At 46.9% G+C, this 13,370-nt stretch overlaps 1 protein-coding gene across 1 annotated transcript; it reads left to right on the forward strand.

The window, feature by feature from the left end:
• Positions 1-2,712: 2,712 nt before the first annotated feature.
• Positions 2,713-10,516, forward strand: CCDC115 (coiled-coil domain containing 115). Its single transcript, XM_015406168.1, has 6 exons — positions 2,713-2,812; positions 4,001-4,129; positions 4,495-4,598; positions 6,349-6,455; positions 8,305-8,466; positions 10,265-10,516. The coding sequence occupies exons 2-6, from the start codon at positions 4,001-4,003 to the stop codon at positions 10,390-10,392; spliced, it is 630 nt and encodes a 209-aa protein (XP_015261654.1). The 5' UTR covers positions 2,713-2,812; the 3' UTR covers positions 10,393-10,516.
• The last annotated feature ends 2,854 nt before the right edge of the window (positions 10,517-13,370 follow it).

Below are 13,370 nucleotides of genomic sequence, written 5' to 3' on the forward strand. Positions count from 1 at the left end.
GGACGCCACCCAAAGGGGAAAGGTAGATTGATAGCTGTTCACAATAAAGGCACAAACATGGCTGCGCGGTACCTCGCAAAGGGCTGCTAGACAAGCGGCCACGGTCTGGACGGTTCTTTAATTAGGCTTCCGGTTCCCGACTGCAGTTGGTAGAAACCTCCATGTGCGGGGCAAGAGCCTTGGAATTCCTGGTAAAAAGGATCTGACTGCATCAGATAGGGCAGAGGCTGCTGCTGCCTTTGGTGGCAATGCTGTCAAATAACTGCAAAAAGGCGAGGGGAAGACCTTGGCCTCTGTATGCTGTTGTTGGACAGGATTCTGATGTTCCCTCTAAGCTGAGTTAGTGTGAGCTAGCTCACAGTTTTTTAGCCCCTGGCTCACACATTTTTGTCTTAGCCCAGGAAGGATGGCTCCAAAGTCCAGAGCAAACTAATTTATGCATTAGCCAAATTGCTCACTCACAACTTTAATGCCAGTAGCTCACAAAGTAGATTTTTTTGCTCACAAGACTCCACATCTTAGAGGGAACATTGAATCTGGACTAAGTGTGACCCTGGTATATTAGGGATGCCATCCTCCAGGTGGGACCTAAGGATCCCCTGGAATTCCAGCTCCTCTCCAGACTACAAAGATCTGTTGCCCTGGAGAAAACGGATGCTTTGGAGGGTGGACTGTATGGCATTGTGCACCGCAGAGGACCCTGCCCTCCCCAGGCTCCATTTCCAAATCTCCAGGAGTTTGGCAACCTTACCCCTGCAGGTGGCCAAAGGGCCTAAGAGGACAAGGTTGTAGTAGTTCCTTTCCTTGGTGCACCACCAAACGGTGGTTATTTTTCACCAGTTGCAGTCAATTGTGTGCGTAAGTTAACATCCTTGCTCAGTTAGTATAATCCCTGAGGGCATAGTCATCTTGCCGTTCTTCGAAAGAGCACAGCAGGTGGTTTCGCACGCTGCCTTGTATCCTCACAACAGCCCTGTGAGGGAGGCTAAGAGACTGACTGGGCAAAAGTCACCCGGTAAGGTTCAGGGCGAGCAGGAGCTTGGAAGAAGGGCCCGCCCACTCCACCACCGAAGGACCGCCAGGACAAGGAGCCAGAAGCTGAGCGACGACCGAAGCTGACGCAGCCGACCGGGAGAAGAAAAACCCCTCCACTGGGTGTCGGTCGGGATTGTCCCCACCCCAAAAAATTGTGGCCATAGGTTAGGGTTAAACGAGTAACTGTAGCCGCTCAGAGACCCCTCCGGGGATTAGAGCGGGATAGCAAGCTGAATGAATGAATGAATGAATGAATGAATGAATGAAATCAGGCCTCCCCTCCTCTAGTATTAATTTTTAATATTAACCCTCCCAAAAAACAGAAGAGCAATAGGAAACATAAGAAAAAAACATAACCACAGTGGTGGCATGTCTACCTACAGATAAGCATATAAAACATTTCCAGAAGATGTCTAAAAATATGTCCATTTCCGCATCCATTATCAACAGTCCAGTCAATACATCACACTGGGTGTATTTAAAAATGCATATTTAAGTTCCACCTTGCTTGCACTCCCAGGTGTAGCACAATGAAAAGAGGGTCTGATCCCAAAGCAGGAGGCCACCAGACATCAGGTGGGAGAAGCAAAGTTTATTTGAAGTCAGGTCCAGCCAGCACAAAGGCTTAAAAATGGCTGAACCCTGAGCTACGCAGTAACAAAGCATTTATACGAGTTACAGGTTACACGTCACACAAGCAAAGCACTTAGCAGTGGAAATTTTCCTTTACACATCTTTTTTTCTGTCACAGGAAACATCTTCATTTAGTGCACCATTTCATTTAGCTTGCTGTTACAAGTTAGTTTGGAAAACTAAACTCCGTCCTACACCCACCTGGCTTTCTTTAACCACAGCCCCATCACTATGGTTAACTTACCGGGCCTATTCTAGCTGCAGGTTTGATAGTGACAGTTAGCTAAAAGGTCAGGTTAGGTGAGAAAGCTTTTAGGTAGGAGGAGGGAAAAGGAGGGGGGGGGGGCTGAGGACTTTAGGTGACCGATGTCTGGGGTCTTGTATGGAACAGGGCCAGCTGCACTATTAGTCTTTTAATTTTAATTGCTTCACAGGTCCACCAGCATCCCAGCTCTCTCTTTCATTCTAAACTTTACCCTCTCCTCAGTTTGGAGTTTCTCTGTTAAGCAGCATGACTTTTGGGGGATCTGATCTTGGTCATCTGGAGATCAATTGCAATAGCAGGAGATCTCCAGGTGCCACCTGGAGGTTGGCAGCGCTGGTCAGTTTTATTACATGTCGTTAACATGAGTGCCGCCCTCTTTTTGCCCCGCATGTGGCAGACCCCACTGGGAGCCGTGGTAGATGTGCGCATCTCTTGTTGAACTCTCTTTGGGGGAGGGACGGTTACAGACATTTCCGGGAAGTGGCCGGCCGACCTCGTTCGAGATGGCCGCCGGGGCGTCCACCGCCTCAGTAGCAGTCGGAGTTCTGCCCTTGACAAAGATGGCCACCCCTCCCTCTCGAGATGAAATGTGGGTAAGCCGGATTTGCGGTCTCTTGGTCTCCATTCTAAAGTGATTGGTCAAAACGGGATCACTGTTGATGTTCGATTGGTAGTTGAGGAGGAAAAGGCGGGAACAATAGTGGAGAGGGAGGGTGAAGCGAGGGCAGGAGGAAGTAAATGAACCGAGGGCATTAGAAGGGAACACAGCGGAGAGAAGGAGGAAGTTTTTCGTGAACAGAACAGCTGATGGCCCAGGGGTTTCTTTCTTAGCAAGGTCTACGGCTTGCAGGGTGGGCCACTGGAGAAAAATCCCCAAAGGTATAAAACCTTCATTAAGACAAATTTTTTACAAATGGTCAGTTTTTTGTTTTCAACAAAGCTCTTCTTCAGGCTGGATTTAGCAAAGAAAGAGGGAGAGGGGAAACTCTGTGGGTTATGATGCAAAAAGCAAAACCCGTGCAATACTTTATATTGTGGTGCCAGGCAAATGTGACCTGACCTGGATCTCAGAAGCGAAGCAGGGTCGGCCGTGGTCGGTATAGCACAATCTGCAAACTTCCAAGCTCTGCAAAACTCTGCTTTTGGTTTGGCTAGATGTTAAAAGGGGGGAAGGGAGAGGGGGGGAAAGATTCTTCGGGGCATAGTGCTGTTGAATATGGAGGTTCTGCTTGGTTAATAGTTGCTGGTCTTTCCTTTATTTGTTTGTCCAGTTTTTGTTTTAAAACTTAAGTTACAGGGAATTGCCACATCTTGTGGTTGTGATTTTTGTAAGTTAATTGTATGTTGTATGAAGTCCATACTTCTTGTTGTGTGAACTCCATTTCTTCTTACTGATCTAGGATCTACCACTCAGGTAAGGTGGCCAACTTCAGGTTGGGAAATTCCTGGAGACTGGAGGTAAAGCCCTAGGGAAGACAGAGACCTCAGTGGGGTATAATGCTATGGAATCCACTCTCCGAGACAGCCTTTTTCTCCAGAGGAACTGACCTTTGTTGTCTGGAGATAAGTGGTAATTGTGAAAGATCTCCAGGCCCTACCTGGAGGTTGGCAACCTTTGGTGGCAACAGTGGGCCCTTTAATACATTTCCTGTATTTGAGATGCTGAAGAGTAAAACATATGGGTAGACAATACTCTCTTCCTTTAAGGAATCAATTTATGGCTACAGAGCTAATGAGAAGATTATTCCTTATTATTTACATAGTTCCTTCAGCTTATGTAAACTTTCATAGAATTAACTGTAAGATGGGACCTTGGGAAACAAATTTAGTTGGAGTGGAGACTTGACAGACGGCAGATAGAGGAGACGAACATTGTGGGTTGCTTTTTTTAAAAAAAAATTACCTCTCACCTCTTCCACAGGGCAGGGGGAATGAACGTGGGCCTCTGGGATTTGGGTTCGGCCACTTTGTGAACCAAATGTTAAATGCGATGGGCCTTTGCTCTGGTTCAGCATGGCTCTTCTTATGTTCTTAAATGAGAGTTTGCATACCTTGGCTTTATTCCAGATGGCTCCAGCTGAGGATGGGGGACCAAGTGAAGTATGTGAGGAGCTGGACCAGACCATCCTTCACTTTTTTGATGTTCTGGAGTCGCTCCAGACCAAGAGGGAATCTTTTAACCGCTTGGTGGAACAGGTGAGACCGTGGTTCAGGGGGAGCTTCCAGATAAGTCTGGGTCTGCAGCCTAAGAACATAAGAGAAGCCAGTGTTGGATCAGGCCAAGGGCCCATCCAGTCCAACACTCTGTCACACAGTGGCCAAAAATACCAGGTGCCATCAGGAGGTCCACCAGTGGGGCCAGGTCCTCTTATTCTCACTGTGATGGATATGTGGTCTGCTGCTGCTTTTGGAGATCTGGTGCAGAAACTGCCTTTGTAACACTTGCTTCCCTCCCAAAGTTTTGGGAGAATTATTCCTGGGAGCCAGACACAGGGTGCTCTCTGTAGGTAGCCACTGCAGGATGGCCTTCTCTCTAACCTCGTCTGTCTCTCCGTCCTCAGGGCTGGTTCTCCCTCTCGAAGTCACGCTATGCCATGGGTAACAAGTCTGTCTCTGCTCTGCAGTATGGGCATCAGATGACACCCCTGATGCAAGTGAACACAAGGTGAGGGGAGGGGGGCGAAGGCAGGATCGAGGCCTGAATCTTGCTACTTGGGTTTGACTTGGGAACGATGGGGGTGGTAGAAAGGGCATGAAAGATGGAGCCTGCTTTGGCGGGGAGGGTGGGGTATAAATCAAATAAACAGACAAACAAATGGAGGACCACACTGGAGTTCTTTAGAAAAGTGGGGTTTTAAAAAGCAATAGATACACTAGCCTGTTAGGAGCTGAATGATGTCAGCTTCCCCCTGGACTTCCTTTTTCTTTTTCGTTGCTGTCAAGTCACAGCTGATTTCTGGTGACCCCTGGTGAGGTTTTCAAGACAAGGGACGTTCAGAGGTAGATTGCCATTGCCTGCCTTCACGTCATGACCCTGGTATTCCTTGGAGGAATCCCATCCAAATACTTGGCAGGGCCGACCCTGCTTAGCCTCCGAGATCTGTTGACATCGGGCTAGCCTGGGTTATGCTGGAGGCCTAGATAGGTATCTGTTCTAACCTGTTCCTTGTTTGACATTTGGGACAATTTTGGATGGACTTTGGGTGGTTTCTGTAGTCATAAGAACATAAGAGATACCAATGTTGGATCAGGCCAAAGGCCCATCCAGTCCAACACTCTGTATCACACAGTGGCCAGAAATACCAGTGCCATCAGGAGGTCCACCAGTGGGGCCAGGACATTAGAAGCCCTCCCACTGTTGACCCCCCCAAGCACCAAGAAGACAGAGCATCACTTGCCCCAGAGTCCCTATCTATACCTTGTGGCTAATAGCCACTGATGGACCTCTGCTCCATATGCTTATCTAATCCCCTTTTGAAGCCGTCCATGCTTCTAGCCGCCACCACTTCCTGTGGCAGTGAATTCCAAGTGTTAATCACTCTTTGGGTGAAGAAGTACTTCCCTTTATCCGTTCATGGAGTGCCCATGAGTTCTTGTATTGTGAGTCCTATGAGAAAACAGAGATTGTACAACGTGGACTGAATTCTGCCTCTCAGAGACCTTGCTGAAAGATGACACCAGGCCAGCAATCACCTAGTTGCATCTAAGGCCAGACCTTATAACACCACGGCCTGACGGAACTGCTTTCTACTCTTTATCTTTTTTTTAACTTCTGGAACGTCCAGCTTGACAAAGAGTCCTGGTGAGCTTGGAAGCTTGCGCAATCTTTTGTGTCCATTTAGTTGGTCCTAATAAAATGTGTTGCCCTGACTTGGTTAACCCAGGCTAGCCCGATCTCATTAGATCTTGGAAGCTAAGCGGGGTTGGCCCTGATTAACACTTGGACAGGAGACCTCCAAGGAATACCAGGGTTGCTACACAGAGGCAAGCAGTGGCCAACCACCCCTGAACATCTGTTGCCGTGAAGACTCTGCGGGTTGCCGTAAGTCAGCTGCAACTTGGCAGCACTTTCCACCACCAGTAAAAGGTGGAACGTGGATTTTGTTTTTGCCTTGTCGCTTATCTTCCTTGCCGCTGGAGGCATCTTGACTGGAACTGGAGCTGTTCCAGAGCCATCCTATGCAGAGTTACACCATTCTAAGCCCTATTGACTTCACTTGACTCAGATGAGTATAACTCCTCTTAGAGATGGTACTGTTGATTTTTTTTCCAGATTTTGGTACCCACTTAATGACATAATTACACTGAAAATGATCACTAAAATACTGGGATCCCTGCTACCTAAAGCCCGAGGATGACCTATTGCTAGAGTATATGCTCGGTGTTCCATCTTTCTGTTTTTCTGCTCAATCTAGAAAGAATAAAGAAGGTCAGGTGGAGTTTCATGTGGTCTCGGAAGCTGCGGATACTTCAAAGGCTGAAAATACAGCAGCCGTTGAGGAAATTGGCCCCATGGACCAAGGTGACTGAATGCACCCAAAGATTTTAAGGCTTTCTGGTTGGGACAACTAGGAAATAAAGGTCGGGACTTGAGAAAGCCCCTACTGGGCATGCTCCAGAGCCCAACCCATACCACCCTGCCTCCTCCTGTTTACTTGCTGTTTTTCTCATTACTTGCCTTGCTTGCCCCATTCACTTATGACACCAACTGCTCTCCCCTACAGTGGCACCCTGCTCACCCTTCCTTCTTCCCTGCCTTTGCCTGTTTATCAGGTTGCTAAGCAACCATAAAAGTGGCAGCCGAGATCTCACCATCTAGCACTGCAAGATTTTGACTTTTCACCCTGTAAGGTAAAGGTTTCCAAAAATTTCAAAAATTCCTGTCTTTTTCCCCTCCCATTCAGGCTTTTGTGCAAACCTGGAGGCTGTCTCAGATTTGTTGATTTAACGATCTGCATTGAGGGCCATGATGAATATTAGATATAGTGGAACTTGCTACTCCCCGCTGAGTAGATATTAAAAGCCAAGGATTTCTTTGTCGTCATTGCAAGGAAAAATATAAGCAACAGAAATCAGAAGTACCCCGTTCAGTGTCATAATTGTAAAATGTTGTGGAATAAAAATCTTCATTCCAGGCCTCAGCCCCTCAAGCCGTAATAACAAGTATATAAAATGAATCCTTACGGTCTGCTATCCTAGTGAAATTATATATTGGTATATCAGCATCCTACAGTAGAGTTCACAAAAGAAATCTAAGCAAACAAAGAATGAAAATACAAGAAGGAACAAAAGCCATGTGAATTTTGTAGGTTTTTTAACACTTGTAATTTTTTTCTGTTCCTTTTTTTAAATAAGCATTTCATTACTGGTAATGAGGAATTAACTTTAATAATGGACTAAAATTTAATATTTTTATTGACACTTATGTAGTCATTCTGTTACAAAGCAATGCATTATATTTTCTGTATTTTTCTTTTTGCACATTAAAAATGACAGAATATGCAATTATGGCCAAATTAACTATATAAATAAAAGACCAGTCAGAGAATTTGAAAAAAATGAGCAAATTATTATGCTTATTATGAGTAAAGATGAAATATGAGTGACTTGTATTAAAGTTACTATAATACTTTTTATTTTTCCATCAGTATAATGATAGCTTGGGCAATAATATAATTAAGGTTGTTATAGGTATAATACTACAGTGATATAAATATACGTGTTTTCTGAAATAATGCTCTATTCAAGATACAAAATTAGTTTTTGATGCGTACATGAACCTAGTTTATTGGTATCCTTATTCTTAGAAATGCTCTTAAAATGTATTCCTTGATTATAGTTAGATTATGACAGCCGTAGGTATTAAGATGTAATTTAACGTATAATAATCAATGTCTAACAGTTACTAGACTATTAATATTAATAGTAACTAATGGTAATAAAGGCTAGGCTTTAATAATAAATGTATATAGTATATAAAAATCTTCCTAATCGTATGTACTTTAAATGTCTGTGTTAAATGCTCTGTATTTACTCTGATGTTGATCATCCTTGTTATAAGTTCTAGATTGTTATAATATCAATATCTCCCCCTTTTCCCTTGTTTTCCTATATCCTTATTTTAATTTAAAATAATAATAATAATAAAAAAGCTATTAAAAAAATCCAAACAAACATGTAAAAACTGGCCATTGAGAAATTTGGCTTCGACCAAGCATTGGTCTGTTCTGCAACCAGAAGACTCTGAGATAGCAGAGCACATTTCCCTGAACCTTCTGAAAAGATGCTGCTGCTTGTGGTTTCATGTGGTATTAGGGCTGAATCTCTCTTCTCCAAGCTGCCTGTGCTGAAGGTATCGTTTTATCTTTCAGTTCTACGACGGCGGAAGGGTGCAGAGAAAACAGAGGCTCCGGTCCAACCCCAGGAAGAAATCTCCCAGCCTGCTGAGAAGTTAGGGAAGCAAGACCCTCTAACTTGGTTTGGGATCCTAGTGCCCCAGAGCCTGCGACAGGCGCAAAAGACCTTCCAAGAAGGTGAGAAACCAGAATCAGTTACCACCAGGGTTCCCTCTAAGCTGAGTTAGTGTGAGCTGGCTCACAGTTTTTTGGCCTCCGGCTCACACATTTTTGTCTTAGCTCAGGAAGGAGGGCTCCAGAGCAGACGAATGTATGCAGTAGCCAAATCGCTCGCTCACCACTTTAATGCCGGTAGCTCACAAAGTAGAATTTTTGCTCACAAGACTCCACAGCTCAGACGGAGCGTTGGTTACCACCACCTCCAACCTCACCTCTTCCCCTTCTTCCCAGTCTCATCTATACCCCCATAGAAGTAAGAGAAGACTAGTGATGCGCAGCCTTTTCTTCTGGCTACTGTTGGAAGCAGCCGTTTGGATCACTGGAGCCAGTAGCTGCCCTTCAGGCAGCCGGTGTGGTGTGCGGTGGTCAGAGGGTTGGATTCAGATCTGGGAGTCCCAGGGTCAGATTCCCACCCTGCAGTGGAAGCTTGCTGGGTGGCCCTGGGCCAGGTGTTCTCTCTCTCTCAGCCTGACCTACCTTGCAGGGTTGTTACCAGTGTTCCCTCTAAGCTGAGTTTGTGTGAGCCAGCTCTCAGTTTTTTAGCCTCCGGCTCACACATTTTTGTCTTAGCTCAGGAAGGATGGCGCCAGAGCAAACTATGCAGCAGCCCAATCGCTCGCTCTCAACTTTAATGCCAGTCGCTCACAAAGTAGAATTTTTGCTCACAAGACTCCACAGCTTAGAAGGGAGCATACTGTGAGGATAAAATGGAGTAGAGGAGAACATTGTGATCGCCTGCTTTGGGGCTGGGGAGAGAAGCAGGGTATACCTATCTAAATAGATAAAAATTAACCGTCAATATCTCTGCGGACAAGCCCTGTTGGATCGGCCCTAGTCGCCACTGCAAATGTCAAGTTGCGCTGGAAACGTCGTCATACCTACAGGACCGTCTCCGTTATGCCCCTGGGAGAGCGTTGCGCTACTTAGACAGCAGTCTGCTTGTGCTCCCTGGCCCTAAAGACATTCAGTTGTCCTCGCCTAGGGGCAGGGCCTTTTCGGTCCTGGCCCCAACCTGGTGGAACTCTCAAGTACCACCAGGGCCCTGCACGATCTGATGCAATTCCACAGGGCTGCAAGGCAGAGGGGCTCTTCCAGGCTTTTGGCTGAGGACAGCGACGGTTCCATCTTGGCTGGCACTCTTCTCTGTTGTCTGTCATTTACACCTGTCTCGCCCTCCCCCCGCCCACGAAGCAGTCGGCTGTTGGAATGGGGATTGATTAATTATTTGCCATCTGATTGCTGAAATAATTTATTAATCTTTGAACTGGTTTTATCTTGTCTTTGTTCTATGGCTTTCGTACATCACCCAGAGCCCTGCCGCGGCAGGGATTCAGCGATTCATAGATACAATAAATAAATTTTAAAAGTGCCCTGGGACAGTAGAAGGTGGAAGAGTCACAGAGTAACACATGGTTGGGAGCGTCTGGTACTCAGTCGAAAGCTGCCATTGACAGCGAGCCGCACTTGGGGTGCTGATAGGGATGCCGCTCTGCCCTTGCATATCTTTGGTGAACGCCCTGTGCGCCAGATGGTGGCAGTCAAATCCCTTTAGTAAAAGAAGTGCCATGTTGGGACAGTCCCCGTTGCCCGTCCTCTCCATAAGCAAAGCCGCTTCTCTTGTCACCAGAGGGGCAAAGTTCCAAGATCTTGTTTCTTGGCGTCCTTCAACTGGATCTGCTCTCCCTAGAGGGAGGTAAACCCAAATTCTGTTCCATAATGCAACACTTAATCCAGCCTGCCTATCTCTCTCCCCCAGGAATCCGCTTGGCCGCAGAAATCGCTTCAATGCAAAGTGAAATCGAGACCACTCGAAGACGGTACCATGCCTTGCTGGAAGAAAAACGACGGCTCTCAGCCAAAGAGAATGTCCTTGAACAGTTATAGCTCCCTCCTTATCGAGACACAGCTGGTGGCCTATATTTATTGGTTGCATCCCTGGAAGGCTCCCAGTGGCTTGTCTTTATCTGTACATAATGTTCCGATTAATAAATAAGGACCTTTTCTACATCAGCGGAAAGCCTGCCAGTAGAAATCTGTTGGCTGTGGGTTTCGAAATTGCAACACAACTGAAAAATGTAGTCCAGTGTCTGGTTTTTATTCATAAAAACATAAGAGCAGCTCTGCTGCATCAGACCAATGGTGTATCTAGTCCAGCAACCTAAGAACATTAGAAACCACCTGCTGGATCAGACCACTGGTCCATCTAGTCCAGCATCCTGTCTCACACAGTGGCCAACCAGTTCCTCTGGAGGGCCAACAACAGGGCGGAGAGGCTGAGGCCTTCCCTTGATAAGCACATAAGAAGAGCCCTGCTGGGTCAGACCACTGGTCCGTCTAGTCCAGCATCCTGTCTCACACAGAACCAACCAGTTCCTCTGGACGGCCAGCAACAGGGCAGAGAGGCTGAGGCCTTCCCTTGATAAGCACATAAGAAGAGCCCTGCTGGGTCAGACCACTGGTCCGTCTAGTCCAGCATCCTGTCTCACACAGAACCAACCAGTTCCTCTGGACGGCCAACAACAGGGTGGAGAGGCTGAGGCCTTTCCTTGATAAGCACATAAGAAGAGACCTGCTGGATCAGACCAGTGGTCCGTCTAGTCCAGCATCCTGTCTCACACAGTGGCCAACCAGTTCTTGACGGAGAACAGAAGGGCACAGAGGCTGAGGGCTTCCCCCAGTGTTGCCTCTTGGCACTGCTATTCCAGAGGTGGTAACTGCCTCTGACCGTGGAGGTTCCCTTTAGTCTCTCTGGCTAGTCGTGAGTTGTGACAGATAGACCTCCATGAATCTGTCTAATCCCCTTGTAAAGCTGTTTATGCCTTTGGTCATCACTGCGTCTCCTAGCAGCGAATTCCACATTTGGATAACTCTGTGCAAAGAAGCATCCCTAATAAATGGACATTGGGCCTCTGCTTTAAAACCCCCAAGGAAGGAGACCCCAACCCAGCCCACCGCATCCCTGGGTAGTTGATTCTACCATTGAACACACACACACACCCTTACTGTTAAAGTTTTTCCTCAGACCTCACTAATAACCTCCCACCTGTAATTTAAACCCGCTACCATGGGTGCTCTCCTCCACCATCAACTGGAACAGCATCGGAGGGGCAGTGATTTACAAAAGTCTGTGTGTGGAGGGGTGTTATTCTCCTGGATTTCCACCAGTCCCTTTCTCTAATGTTTTGAGGTAGGTTAAAATAGGGTGTTTCTGTGACTTTGGTATGTCTCTTACATGCATGGTATATTTTTACATCATGTGAAACAGATGAAATCCAATGCTTTTCTCCCTCCCTACAAGTCTGGGGCAGTGATGCTCTGTATTCTTGGTGCTTGGGGGGCAACAGTGGGGGGGGGCTTCTGGAGTTCTGGCCCCGCTGGTGGACCTCCTGATGGCACCTGGGTTTTGGCCACTGTGTGGCATAGCGTGTTGAACTGGATGGGCCATCGGCCTGATCCAACAGGGCTTCTCTGATGTTCTTAAAAGCCACCAGATCGCCCCTGGCATTTTCTGGAGCCATAGACAGATTCGTTAAGCAATTAATTTGATTTTCTCAAAGCCCTTGCCTGTCAGCCTCTGATGTATTCACGATGCCCAGATCAGCATCTAAAGCTAGGACTGAAAGAACCCCCTCGGGCTTTAGCTGAGGCAAACTGGCTGGCGAAGGGCAAGAGATGACGGATCGATTCAATTTATACACCGACTCCTCCGCAAGGCTTTATAAAGTTTACAGCATCATAAAAAGGTTCCATCTACATGAATATGATAAATTTGGGGAATATTACTTACCCTAAAATCATATAAATTTCCCAGCTGATGCCACATAAACCCTCCCCAGCCTAATCGTAACAATTCACTGAGTATGTTTCTAAACAGAAAGGCATGACTCTGGCGCAACAGGCATTAAAGTGAAGCCATTACGACAAACAGTTGGAGCAACAGGGTTCTATGATCCCAAAACAGGTCTCTTCTCAGACTAGTATTGTCTGCAGTCTTTCAGTCTTGGTCCACAGCTGAATTCCTTCAGTTTAGCAATCTCTTGATGTGTTCACTCTTCAATAGCTCTCCATGTAGTGTTGCCCACCTTCAGGTGGTTCCAGCCACAAATGGACCCCAGTGACTCAACCAAGGTTGCACCCCACCAGTGCTCACTGTGAAAAATGGATTCAAGTCCAATTACAGTCCATGAATTTGCTGCTGCTTCTTTTTGTTTATTTTACATCATGCAGTGCTGCTGCTGCTGCTGCTTCCAACAATTGTCGTGCGACTACAGATTTCCAGGTAAACAATCTGTTTCCCTCAATGCTTCGTCAGGTCGCTTAATACTCGGAGCCCATGCTATTTTGGGGCAGGAACGCACAGGAACGGAGTTCCGGCCGGCTTCAGAGTTGGCCACGCCCACTACAGCCAAAACCTCTGTGTGCGTGACTACAGAGGGAAGGCCTGGAGAGTGACCCCCCCCCCGGCAACTCCAAGGTGGGCGGGCCAGGAAGGGGCCTGGAAGGATTGGGGAGGCATTTAAATGCCTCCCCGTGCCTTCCCCAGCCTGTCCAAGGGCCAGCTTGCCCGGGCAAGCCAAGGGAAGGCATGGGGTGTGGCCCAATATGCTAATGAGCTGTGCTGTCAGGGGTGTGACCTAATATGCTAATGAGTTCCTGCTGTTGGGTGTGGCCTATTATGCTGATGAGTTCCTAAAAAGCTTTTTCTACAAAAAAAGCCCTGGGAGTGGGGTGTGTTGGGGTGTGGCCACTGCAGGCAATATAACCGAACTGAGGCTCCGGTCTACAGTCCTGGTCTTGCTGAAATCACTGAATAAAGTAGAGCTGATCACTAGACTTGGAGTCTCCTCCTCCATGGAACCCAC

The sequence above is a fragment of the Gekko japonicus genome, unplaced genomic scaffold (genome assembly GCF_001447785.1).
Source record: "Gekko japonicus isolate JY-2015 unplaced genomic scaffold, Gekko_japonicus_V1.1 scaffold1076, whole genome shotgun sequence".
NCBI lineage: Eukaryota > Metazoa > Chordata > Lepidosauria > Squamata > Gekkonidae > Gekko > Gekko japonicus.